This window comes from Brassica napus, chromosome A10 (assembly GCF_020379485.1).
Source record: "Brassica napus cultivar Da-Ae chromosome A10, Da-Ae, whole genome shotgun sequence".
Taxonomy (NCBI): domain Eukaryota; kingdom Viridiplantae; phylum Streptophyta; class Magnoliopsida; order Brassicales; family Brassicaceae; genus Brassica; species Brassica napus.
Window position 1 is genome coordinate 3,223,007 of NC_063443.1, and position 11,864 is coordinate 3,234,870.

The window sequence follows — 11,864 nt, forward strand, 5'->3', positions numbered from 1 at the left end:
CAGAAGCATGGAAGAATTTAGTATTTTTATCACCTGAATTTGCCCATCTCTCTTTACATTTTTGACTCCAGAAAGATTCTTCATCCTTATAAGCTTTCATTATATCAGATTTGAGAAGATTGAGTAGCTGGAAATTGGGAAAGTCTGAGGACTGTTCTACTTCCAGCTTCGAATGCAGGTCCAGAATCCGAGATTTTGAATTAAGAGAGTTGGTCTTCTTAAGCTTACTCAAGGCTTTGCGGCAAAGGCGAATTTTATCTGATACTGATGCAGCAACCAGAGGACGAGGACTCTTCCAAGCTTGCGAGATAGCAATCTTAATATTCGGCTGATGAAGAAATCTTCTATCAAATTTAAACTGTCCTCTATAAGAATCTTGAGATGCCATCAGACTTACCAAAACCAGTCTATGATCTGAGCCTCTTTTTTCAAGGAAAGCTTGGTTTGACGCAGGAAACAGACGGTTCCATTCAGTATTTCCAAAACAACGATCAAGCCGACATTGTATCCACTTATTGTTTCTCTTACCTCCCCATGTAAGAGCATTCCCTGTGCTTGGTAACTCAGTCATACGACAAGCTCTGATCATATCCGTGAACGGAGTAAAAGTAGCATCATTCCTAATGGGACCTCCACTTTTCTCACCGTTATGAAGAATGTCGTTGAAGTCACCTAACATACACCAACATTCTTGACGAATAACTCCTATTCTTGAAAGACGCTCCCATAATTTAGGACGATTTACATACATGGGATCTCCATAAACACATGACATGTAAAAACTGAAAGAGTCGAACTGAACCCAACAGTCAAAAAGGTTTTTATCCACAAACTTCAACTCAACCTTTACATTTTTCTTACAAAACAGAGCCAAACCACCACTTCTACCAACTGGTTCTACTGTATATACTCTGCTGTAACCTAACCATTCTTGAATATCTACCAAAACATCACGACTATGCATAGTTTCCATCAGAAACAAAATCTCAGGGAAATAAGTAGAACGAATTTCCTTGAGACGAGGAATCACCAAGTCTTGAGACCGTCCCAAGCCTTGGCAATTCCAGCTCATCAGGCTCATAAATCTTTGGGCAGTCCCTCCATTGGGACCGCCTCGTTAAGCTTTCGCTTGATCTTAGAACCTTGCTTGACTTCATCTTCAGCCTTTCTCTTAACAACCATGTTCTTGTAACTGACTTCATTAATCTTTAAAGCTCCTTCAGTAGGTTGTCTTTTACTTTTAGGAGGTCTTCTACGACCTCTTCCAGGCTTGAAACCAGTTACCGAACGTGATGTACCAGCTTCTCCAATCTCTGCCGAATTAACCGAAGAGAACTCCATGAAAGATCTTGAATCTTCATAGAAATCGTTTGCTGAGCCTTCAGAATAGAAGTATTGAGGAGTAGATATGTCAATCTTGTTTCTCCCAGCTTGAATAGCAGATGCAAGAAGTTTAGTATGATAACCGGGAGTATGATTAGGAATCTCCGATGAAGACTTGTTCTGATACTCAAAAACATGTCCTTTTCCTTTATCAACTTCAGATGTAATCACCGGAACATTTTCCAGACTGAGAAAAGACTTTTGAGCTACAGGATCACTTCCCAAATCCGCTAGAGAAGCCTTGACTCTGAATTCTCTGATGATTTTCTCGGGACCTGAAGCTGTAAGAAGATACTGCCTCATTCCATCAAGTACTTCTTTGGCAATTCTCTGTCTTCCTGTTGCAGGATTAATCCCAACCTGATTTTCTTCTAAAACCCCAAAGAGAGGATCAGATTCTTTTAAAACCTTGTCTTGAGAATTCTTCAAACCTCTGTTCAAGATGTTACTCTGCTCTGAACTCTTTTCTAGTTGTCGAAGCTTGAAGGGGCATACCGTTTGCTCATGTGTTAAGCGTTGACAGTGAAAACATCTTTTATGAATTCTTTCATACTCATATAAGATTGTAGTTTGCTCACCGCTTGGAAGATTAACCACCTTTGTTTTGCGTAGAGGCTTAGAGACGTCGAAGCGAACCAAGACTCTCTCATAATCATTTAGACGCGGCCTAGAGGGATCAAAGGCGACTATCACAACCTGACCAACTAAATCACCAAGAGCTTCAATAGATTTAGCCGTGTAATGATTGACTGGAATGTTACGAAGACGAACCCAGATGTTAACAAAGTTGAGATAATCAGGTGGAGGTCTTTCTTCCCATCTCTCGATAGCTAAGGTCCAATCGTTGAACGAGTGAACCCCTTTCTCATAAACATCTACCAGATCATGTTCGTGTTTGAAGATGAATTGAAATCTTTCTGGTGATAACGCTATTCCACGAACTCGGTCGTATTTCTGCCACTTACGGGGCATCTCCCGAATCAAATTTGAAATCTTCTGGCAATCGGGATTAAGGATTCTTCCTATCAAACTGATTGAGTTATTTTGACAAGAGCTGTATTGAGGAAGATCAGGAAGGTCGAAAGGTGTATCTTCCTCTTCTAACGACATAGCTAGAAGGGCTTTATCAAGGGCTGAAGACATGGCCGGTTGAAACCGTTGCCGATAATCTTAGCTTTTTCTGGGAAAGGATAAGAACGTTAAAGGAAACCCAGAAGAGAAGTAACGAATATTGATGAAAAAAGATTAAAAGGACCTAAAAAACTTTAGATCGGGAGTGAGGAAAGGTTTGTCCTAATCAAAAGCTCCAATTCTTTTAGAAGTCTAAGACTCTAAAGGATGGAGAGGCTTAGCTCAAAAGAGAGGATTTTTAGAAAGAGAAACTTCTCTCTAAAAACTGTTTTTTACATTGATCGAACGGTTAGTTCATTAGTTGTTTTGAAAATATAGCAAGAAACACAGAAAGGATAATTTAAAATTTAGAAGAAAGATTGCATATGGCACTAAGGACACTTGGAGAAGTTATCGGGATATTTGTAAGAATCAATGCACTTGCCAATACTCCTTAGTCCTTATCCAACAAGAATCAAGTTGCGTTTGATATTTGTCTCTTGATTTTTTACTCCCACAAAAATATATTACTGTAGCACTCTTCACGCCATCGTTTTGGGTTTTATAAATTGAACATTTAAAAATACTATGTAGAGTTATTAGACAAATGACAGGATCACGTTGATCCAATCACTCAGACAAATCGTGGGGAAGACAAATGAGCGCGGTTAAAACGTGCCGATAGATTTGGAACGCTTGAGATCTTTTTCACATTTTTTTGGTTCGTGCAGTGTTATTATTTTGACTCCTACATGATCAGACATGGAATATACGGTAGCCGACGTAGAAATCATTAGCAAGGGATTCATGTATCTAAACCAATGTATAGCCAATCATTAGACAGGTACATAAATATAACTATTTTCGTCACGGTGAGACCACAGTAACATGATATGTATGCAAAGTAGAGGATATCAGGACTAATGTCGAGAATGGTCAAAAGGGAGAAGAGGTTGCCGAAAGGGAGTGGATTTTAAGACGGTGGTCCATTGTGGCATGATTCCATTGGTTGATGATCTCCAGTTGTCTGAACACAGATATTGGGAATTGACGTGCTTGATGAGGCTCCACGCATGGTGAAAGTATTACTAAATTATTTGCCGTTGGGATCATCAAGCACGAGAACTTACTCTTAAACGTTATCCAAAAAAATCACGGAGAGACCAAGTTGGATAGGAAGTTTGAAAATAATAAAGGCTATGGTATTTTTAACTTTTAACTGGAGAGATGGCTGTTAAGAACATTTTTTTTTGGTAGACTGCAGGAGACATTAGTCCCCTACTTTTTATTCAAAACTCAAACAACTACAAGTAAACATGGCGAGGTCTAGAAACCCCGCTCAAGTCCTCCAACAAAATCGGAACAACAACCTCCGGAATAGTCTCAAGATAGTGCAAACCAAATGGTAAAGAGAACGCATAGGTCGCTAATCCATCGGCAAGATGATTAGCCTCCCTATACACATGAGAAAACTTGACTAGCCAGTCTCTTGATATGAAGCCATAGCACAAACGTACTAGGAATGACAGGGGATGAGAATCATGTATCCCTGTCCGTAGAAAATCTACCACACTCGCCGAATCCACCTCCACCTCCAACCTTCTAATGCCACGATCCCACGCAATGCACAAGCCATAATACACTCCCCACAGTTCTGCCAAGGATGCCGAGCAAATCCCAATGTTCACCGCAAAACCCCCTTTCCACTCGCCGTACTCATCCCTTAGAACTCCTCCTGCAGTCGCCAAACCAGGGTTCCCTCTGGAAGCTCCATCTGTATTCATCTTGCACCAGCTATTTGCAGGTCGAATCCATGATATTCGCTTCTCCACTCGAACTCCCACGGCCAAGTGATGTTTCAATTTCTTATTCGCCAATACCACTTCATGAGCTTTGTCTTTCACAAATTTCACTCTATCTCGACATTTCCCTGTTTCACCAAACACATAGCCACATCTCCACTTCCAACACCACCACACAGTTAGTGCAAAAAGAATTGCCCAAGGGTCTTCATTATTGGATGCGTCTTTTCTGAGATTCTCATATAACCATTCTAGAAGAGGAAGGTTAAAAAAGCGTTGCCTTTTACTCAAGGGTACAATCTTCACCCATAACCCTGCAGCAGCCGAGCAATCTCTGAGAACATGAAGAATCGTTTCATCCCCGTTTTTGCATAGTTGACACACTCCATTGAGATAACTTTTGAAAAACATGAAGAACATTTGAAAAAGGCTATTTGAGATAACTTTTCAATATAAAATCCATCATATATATATATAATTTTTTTTTTGTTGAGAAATGCCGTTATATGATTGATTATATAAATAGTCTTTCCGGTCTTTGAATTTGTGTATCCAAAAAAAAAATCTACCGCAACAATTTATTCTGTTTGTTGTATGCCTGGCAAATCTTTAACTTTCCAAGAACGTGAAATGCTATATTAACGGTCTACCACTTGTTCAATAATCCTCTTAGGAGTTAGGGCAGCTATTTCCTTGTATATTTTTGTGCGAAAGCATTACTTGAAATGTCCAAAGATAAGATATTGTATGGATTTCGGGGGGGGGGGGGGGGGGGACTCATGTAAAAGAGAATCCACTTGGAAAAAAAACTAAACAAAATGACATTGCAACATGTACTTAAGATCGTACTAAACTTTCAGACGTTCAGATTTTTTAAGATTAAGTTTCTAGCTGAAGTATGTATTTATCAGCTATATATATAGGGGTATAAACGTTAGAGATATCCTGTGTTACGTAACAATTAAGACTCATGCACATACGGTATGTTAATATACACAGAGTGCCCTAATAACTAATATGACAAATGAAGTTTAAACATTCTTAAGGTGTTCTCTAATCTCTACATATCTCCACTGGTCAGATGAAGCGGCGTAACGGAATCAACATCACACTGATATCGTCCAAGGAGCCTCGTGAAACAGAGAGGTCAACGAGCTTCTTACACGCTAGCAATGGCTTTTGGTTCTGATCGGTTCCCATGCAGAACGGTCGAGCTATATCTACTGCCTCCTGGTTACCAACCTTTTCCCACAGACCGTCTGAAGCTAAGATCAAGAACTCGTGTTGGGGGTTGATACGTAAAGTCTTTGTCTCTGGCTCAGATATCACCCATCTTTTGAGATGCGCATCTCCGATTCCTCTAGATACCGCTAAAGATCCTTGGATTCTCCAAACACTGTTAAATGTATCAACATAACCGCCCTGCAAGATTATCATGCTAAAACTCAGAACCAAAAACATACTAAAACGAGGTTGTACTACGTAGGTTGCTATTTTTTTCTAAAACCCTAAAAACCAAGAAAAATATAAACTGAATGAAGACTAAATATCAATGCACTACTTAATCATATTCTTGAAAATCAACCATAAGTTTATTGAAAAATGATTTACAAACATTAAATGTTAATATAGAGGTATGAATTATTACCGAGCTTTCAATTCTGTTCCGTTCATCGTCCCTCGAAGGGCGGTGGTCAGAAGTCAGAGCCTCCGCGAATCCTCCAACGCTCAAAACAGCACGGCAGTCACCGGCATTGGACACCACGAGATTCCCATCTTTAATCAGAGCCGTGACGCAGCAAGATCCTCCCTTAACATCTTTCTCCTTGAGAAACTCAGAATCAGTCGTTAGGTAACCACGTTTCACAGCTTCTTCAATATCTGACTCGTTCCTCTCACTACCTCTCTCTCCTAGAATGTTATTACACAAGTTCTTAGCCGCAAACTCAGCCGCTCTTGATCCTCCATGACCATCATAGACTCCAAAAATTGCCTGCAAATCGTAGAACAACATTTGAGATTTAATGACTACTTCTACAATATGAACTTCACATATGATTCATTGGTCATATTAGAATTTTGATAGGGAGCTTTGAATTTGATTCAATGTTCTAAAATCCAAATCTTATTTGGCAAAATAAATTTATTCTAAAATCTAAACTATCTGATTCCCACACAAAAAATGAGATTATATATAATACATATTGGAATATCATTTTTCTAGTAATTATTACAATTTGAAATAATAAAAGAGAACTGAAGTTACCTGTTTGGGATCTCTTTCAAGATTGGTGATGGCAGAGAACCGATCCTCCATAGCTTCTCTTTTTCCTCTCTTGCAGTAAACTGAAAACTCATCACCTTCCCTTTCCACCTCTCCACTTTCTTCCCTTGTCGTCTCTGCTTTCACAGAGATAGGTGCTGCAACACCCACGGGAGCCACCGGTATGTCTAGCCTCGTAGGTCGCTTCCTCTTCAGAACGCCTCCCAGCTGGCGGTCAAAGGGACCAGAGTCCGAACCAAACACTGAATTAACCGGCGGTTTAAGAAGACGGAGGCAGAACGGCGAAGTGGGAGACGCAGCCGAAGGAGAAGAAGCAAGAGCAGTGAGATGGGAATGAGACAGAGTCAGGTTTTGATGCGCCGGAGAAATGTTCAACGCCTTGTTGTTGCAGAAAAGAGACGAGGACGGGGAGAAAACCGGCGAGCTGCAGACGGCAACAGACATCGTTTCCTTTAAACCTTTTTTGTTGATGATTTTTTTTTTCTGTATATTTATTTTGTTTGCGTTCTCCTAGTCGTTTGAATGAATGTTATCAACGAAGGTGAAAAGAAGCTATAAATAGAAGAGAAGTCTTCGAGGCCTATCGGCGACGACGCTTTCTTCTTCAAAGTCAAACGCTACCACCACCATCTTCTTCTTCTTTGACTTTTCAAATCACGAACCCACCGCCACAGTCCACTTGTTCCGCCTTATTTTTTAAAAATGTTGGTCAACTCCATTTTGTTGTTACTCTTCCAGAAAAAATAATTTGGATAACAAAACGAAAAAAAAAAGTCAAGAGAAATAAATTGTGGTTATGAACAAAAAATTCATTTGATCACTTGACCTTGATGTGTGGTGGAGGGAGGAGAAATATAATGAAACACGTGGTATTATTATTTTTTTCATGACACGTGTTACATATTGTGAGGAAAAGTCAAAATAGAAAGAAAGCCCATCTGAAAATAATAAAAGCCGTTTAGAGTGAAGGCCCGATAGTCAGAAAGCCCATAATAGTCGGACCGACATGGATACATGGATATTTTAAAATATTTCTAGAACCCGACCCGGTTCACACTTTTTATTCCCGGCGGCCGTCTCTCTGCCGCTCATATCGTCGCTCGGAGATCCTGGATCGCATAGTTTCCTAACTCGTGTGACACCTTCTTCCTCTTCTCCTTCAAAGTCAGGTTACATTCACTTTGTTTTTATATTTACTTTGGGTTTATGAGATTGGTTATCTGGATTCTTAGTGTTTGTGGTATCGAACACACGTTCCATTGCTTCCCGGCGCGAAGATTTTAACTTAAATCGATTTATGTGTTCGATTCAGCGATTGTTTTTTTTATTGCTTGCTTCGCCTTTGTTCGGTCTGCAATGGATTTCAATTTTTTTTTCGAATAGAACTACTGACTGCCAAGTGTTCGTTGAAATTCCTCTGAGAAGTGGAATTGCTATGTCTTTTAACGGTTACTTACGACTATGTTCATCTGTTTCTTTTTCTAGCAGGTCCCAAAGAGCCTTGTTTCAGCAGCCATGGCTAAGCATCATCCTGATTTGATCATGTGCCGGAAACAACCTGGCATTGCTATTGGGCGATTGTGCGAGAAATGCGATGGCAAATGCGTCGTCTGCGATTCCTACGTGCGCCCGTGTACGCTGGTTCGGATTTGCGATGAATGCAACTATGGTTCGTTTCAAGGACGGTGTGTCATATGCGGAGGTGTTGGGATCTCAGATGCTTACTACTGCAAAGAGTGTACGCAACAGGAGAAAGATAGAGATGGTTGTCCCAAGATTGTCAATCTCGGGAGTGCGAAGACTGATCTGTTCTATGAACGTAAGAAATATGGATTCAAGAAACGATGACAAGTGTCTGTACTCGTCTTTGTTTAGGCATGAACTCAAAGAAAAGACAAATGTTTGTTGTTACTCTTGTGCCTTATTGATTAGCTGGACGTGCTATCTTTGTTATGGTTGGTTAATGTTTAGAATGTGATTGTTCCTCTATCTGCAACTCTACAACATCCTCTTGTTCGAGTAATTCGATCCTCTGACCGAACATGTATGCAAGAGCCGTTCTTTTGTCGTCCGATATGATTCAGTTGGTGGCTCAGGCAGTTTAGAATCTAGAGAAGTAAAGTACCTCTGAATGTTGGACATGTTCATAAAAATGTATCGAACATCTAGCAGGCAGTTTTGAAGTAAAATCAACTCACATGTTTAAGATTTAAACAAATAACTAGAAACAGAAAGGAACCAGAATTGCCGGTGCATTTTCTTGGGCCGCCTTTGCTTAAGATGGTGGTATATAAGTATAACTATCTTGTATATGGGATTTGCTAGACAACTAATGTGCGCCAGCATGCATGTGTATATATCATCCCATGATCCCATTTATCATCACTTCTTGTTAAAGATCATATCCATCATCACGAACGTATCAATGATGGCTAACCACTGTTAACGTATTACATGGTATGAATAAGTATCCAAATTTTCCATACATTTCAGATATAAGTAGTCCAACTTTTGGTTGAGAATTCCCCATTTTATAAAGGAAAAAGTCAAAAGATAGAGGCAGATAGATAGATAGATAAACCTCTTCATCCCGAAATATAAAATTACGTCTTTTTCGCTGTACGATAACTATTGTTAATGTCAACTTAAAGCGTAAAAGATTACGCAATATCTCTAAGGCTCTGACGTCGACCAAAAAGGATATCAACTATTACGTTAAAAACCCCACATGATGGTCAGAAATTTTCCTTTTAAAAAGTGAGAAAACCCCAAAATCCTTTTTTGGCCAAACAATCTGACGTTGACATGTTTTGAAACGGACGGTGCCTGTAAGTCAACGCCCCATGCAACACATGTTCGCCTCGCTTCTGTGCTAACTGTGGAATCCACGATTTGTCTGAAATTGTCAACTCATACATCCACTAAGACGATGCCATATGGTAAGCATCAGCTGCTGTTTGGACATCCGTAACAGGTTCTGTGTTTTCGATCTTTGATTTTATTGCTACATTAATTCATTAATATCTTGTATTTAATCGAGGTTTATCTTCTCAAAGTGATAAGTCCAAATGAAAATTAGATACTGTATGGAACCATTAAGATACAAGCGTCATTTTCATATTTTGGTTAAAAAATTACGCTGTGTATTAATGGATAAGCATACATTCAATCAAAACATACATGCGAACTAAGTTTGTTTTTTTTTTGGCTAAAATCATGCGAAATAATTTGTAGTACAAGTAGATAGATTGGCATCAAAATATTCCAAGGACATGCCTTTTTAGGCCTCTATACATACCAATCTTTGATCAAAATGTTTTCAAGTTTGTTGTGCCCTAAAACATCAGAGCCCTAATATACCTTTTAAAGTTGACATTTCAAAATGAGATTGTAGAGTTTTTTACGTACATAGATTATAATATTCGGGGTGTGTAGCACTACCTTATTTTAAAGTAGTGTGAAAGCTAATAAAACATTTTGCGTTTATAAAAGGAGAGGGTGACGAGAGGTATAGTTGAATAGAGGGCAGAGAGAGAGAGAGAGAGATACAAATATAAGAAGGAAAATTTAGAGAGGATGGGTTATAGTACCGCAATTCGGCTATGTTTATGCATCTTCTTTGCACTTTCGATTGTCTCTTCGGCTCGACTCAGTTTATCATTTCCAGGTAACTAGAACAATCTAGCTCATCATCGATCCCATCCACATACTATAAAAAGGAAGAACATAGAGTTGTATCTTTTCATATCCATAATCGTATATGGATTGCCCAGTCTCCTCAGCTATAATTATCAAGCAGAATTTTAATAAAACATGGTTTAGATCTATCTCGTATAAAGTCAAGTAGCTGATTATACATGCGTGCCTAAGGAGATAGCTAGTCTTTCGTATTATTTTATTCAACCGTGGTTTTAGCTTCCGTGATTATTTAATTTCTGGATTGGTGATAAGTTTTAGATTCTTAATATATATTTTAAATTGCATGCATAACAGAAAATGAAAAGATGGTGGTGAGAGGTAGATCATTGATGATGGTGCACACCAATGACTACGATGAGCCATCGGCCAACGGTAGACACAACCCACCTGGTGGGAGGCGTGGAGGAGGTAGGAGAGGGGGAAGATAAACATAACAAAATGTTTTCTTACTATGAAGAGAAAAATAACAAGATTATATATGTTTTAGAGATATATATATATTTACATAATTATATATTTCAATCTTACTCCTTTTCTCTCAGCATTTCATGTATTTATATACTGAGAAATAAAACCTTTTGCAAATAATATGTACTGATAAATTAATAAACATGTATGGCAGATTTTGTGGCTGTTGTTTCCTGTTAGTTTAACAGGACTTTTTTTGTATGAAATTTCATCAATATAGATGTGTCTTTGTGAGAATAACATTATTTATAGATACATATGATAATTTTTTTATCTAAATCGGATTAAGAACTGTGACATTTCGAGAATATTTTTATTAAATGTTGTATGCATATGTACAATTATATCACCATAAGTCAAGACTAAATTTTGGTCCACGCATCCGCGGATGTAAGTGTATAAAAATTATAATGCTATTTGTCTTTTATGTCATTATTTAGGGTATGACAAAAAACTCAAATTCGAAGAATCAAACCAATCCCAATCCGAATAAGTAGTACCAAATTCGAACTAAAATTGATTAAATATCCGAATTATTCAAAATTTTGGTATTTGAAGAACTGAAAAATAATCCGATCCGAATCAAAATATTTTGGGTATCCAAAATAGATTTATATACTTATATATATTATTTTTAGATTTAATATATATAAAAACATCCAGAATATATATGATACTTTTAAGTTCGTTTAAATACTTGAAAATATATACAAATAATCAAACGTAAATATCTACAATAGTTAAAATATACACAAAACTCCAAAATACTTAAATAATTATTAATTCTCTATCCAAATATTTAAACCAAACCAATTTAAATTGGTTATCCAAATTCGAACTGTCCTCAAAGATCTGAATAAAACACGAAATCCCAAACATACCCGTACGCCCACCCCTAATCACTATTATATATCCTATATGTGTCATCATAGGTTACAAAAATATGTATTATCATATAATTAATCGTATTTTATATGTATCATCAAATACGTTTTCTTATAATTAATAATATTTTATACGTACAATCATATAAATAATCACATATATTATATTTTTAAATTTCAATGTGAAATATAAAAACCATAATTTAAGTTGGTGTTTGAAATTAGACTTTGTAT

General features: G+C 37.8%; 4 protein-coding genes across 6 annotated transcripts; 2 read left to right on the forward strand and 2 right to left on the reverse strand.

Moving 5' to 3' along the window:
- Positions 1-1,892: 1,892 nt before the first annotated feature.
- On the reverse strand, positions 1,893-2,526 carry LOC106425403. Its single transcript, XM_048743273.1, has 2 exons — positions 1,962-2,526; positions 1,893-1,915 (listed from the first exon to the last, which is right to left on the reverse strand). The coding sequence occupies exons 1-2, from the start codon at positions 2,524-2,526 to the stop codon at positions 1,893-1,895; spliced, it is 588 nt and encodes a 195-aa protein (XP_048599230.1).
- A 2,717-nt stretch (positions 2,527-5,243) lies between these two features.
- LOC106391133 (probable protein phosphatase 2C 2) lies at positions 5,244-7,289 on the reverse strand. Its single transcript, XM_013831701.3, has 3 exons — positions 6,562-7,289; positions 5,944-6,288; positions 5,244-5,717 (listed from the first exon to the last, which is right to left on the reverse strand). Exons 1-3 carry the CDS (start codon positions 7,021-7,023, stop codon positions 5,373-5,375), a joined length of 1,152 nt encoding a protein of 383 aa, XP_013687155.2. The 5' UTR covers positions 7,024-7,289; the 3' UTR covers positions 5,244-5,372.
- Positions 7,290-7,623: 334 nt separating this feature from the next.
- On the forward strand, positions 7,624-8,568 carry LOC106399344 (PHD finger-like domain-containing protein 5A). 3 transcript variants are annotated; one of them, XM_048743520.1, is made up of 2 exons: positions 7,624-7,748; positions 8,068-8,568. In XM_048743520.1, exon 2 carries the CDS (start codon positions 8,095-8,097, stop codon positions 8,425-8,427), a length of 333 nt encoding a protein of 110 aa, XP_048599477.1. In that variant the 5' UTR covers positions 7,624-7,748; positions 8,068-8,094; the 3' UTR covers positions 8,428-8,568. The 3 variants fall into 3 exon arrangements, with proteins under 3 accessions (XP_048599477.1, XP_013695273.1, XP_048599478.1); XM_013839819.3 differs by having other exon boundaries at positions 7,626-7,743; XM_048743521.1 differs by having other exon boundaries at positions 7,635-7,748; positions 8,065-8,568.
- Positions 8,569-10,069: 1,501 nt separating this feature from the next.
- Positions 10,070-10,983, forward strand: LOC106391135 (protein PSY3). Its single transcript, XM_013831705.3, has 2 exons — positions 10,070-10,246; positions 10,573-10,983. The coding sequence occupies exons 1-2, from the start codon at positions 10,156-10,158 to the stop codon at positions 10,704-10,706; spliced, it is 225 nt and encodes a 74-aa protein (XP_013687159.2). The 5' UTR covers positions 10,070-10,155; the 3' UTR covers positions 10,707-10,983.
- Positions 10,984-11,864: the final 881 nt, after the last annotated feature.

Coding starts and splice junctions, on each gene's coding strand:
- LOC106425403 (XM_048743273.1), bottom strand. CDS start 2,526: ATGTCTTCAGCCCTTGATAAAGCCCTTCTAGCTATGTCGTTAGAAGAG. Junction 1,916..1,961: donor GGTGGTTAATCTTCCAAGCG/GTGAGCAAACTA, acceptor AATTCATAAAAG/ATGTTTTCACTGTCAACGCT.
- LOC106391135 (XM_013831705.3), top strand. CDS start 10,156: ATGGGTTATAGTACCGCAATTCGGCTATGTTTATGCATCTTCTTTGCA. Junction 10,247..10,572: donor ACTCAGTTTATCATTTCCAG/GTAACTAGAACA, acceptor CATGCATAACAG/AAAATGAAAAGATGGTGGTG.
- LOC106391133 (XM_013831701.3), bottom strand. CDS start 7,023: ATGTCTGTTGCCGTCTGCAGCTCGCCGGTTTTCTCCCCGTCCTCGTCT. Junction 6,289..6,561: donor TTGAAAGAGATCCCAAACAG/GTAACTTCAGTT, acceptor TACGATTTGCAG/GCAATTTTTGGAGTCTATGA. Junction 5,718..5,943: donor GGAACAGAATTGAAAGCTCG/GTAATAATTCAT, acceptor ATAATCTTGCAG/GGCGGTTATGTTGATACATT.
- LOC106399344 (XM_048743520.1), top strand. CDS start 8,095: ATGGCTAAGCATCATCCTGATTTGATCATGTGCCGGAAACAACCTGGC.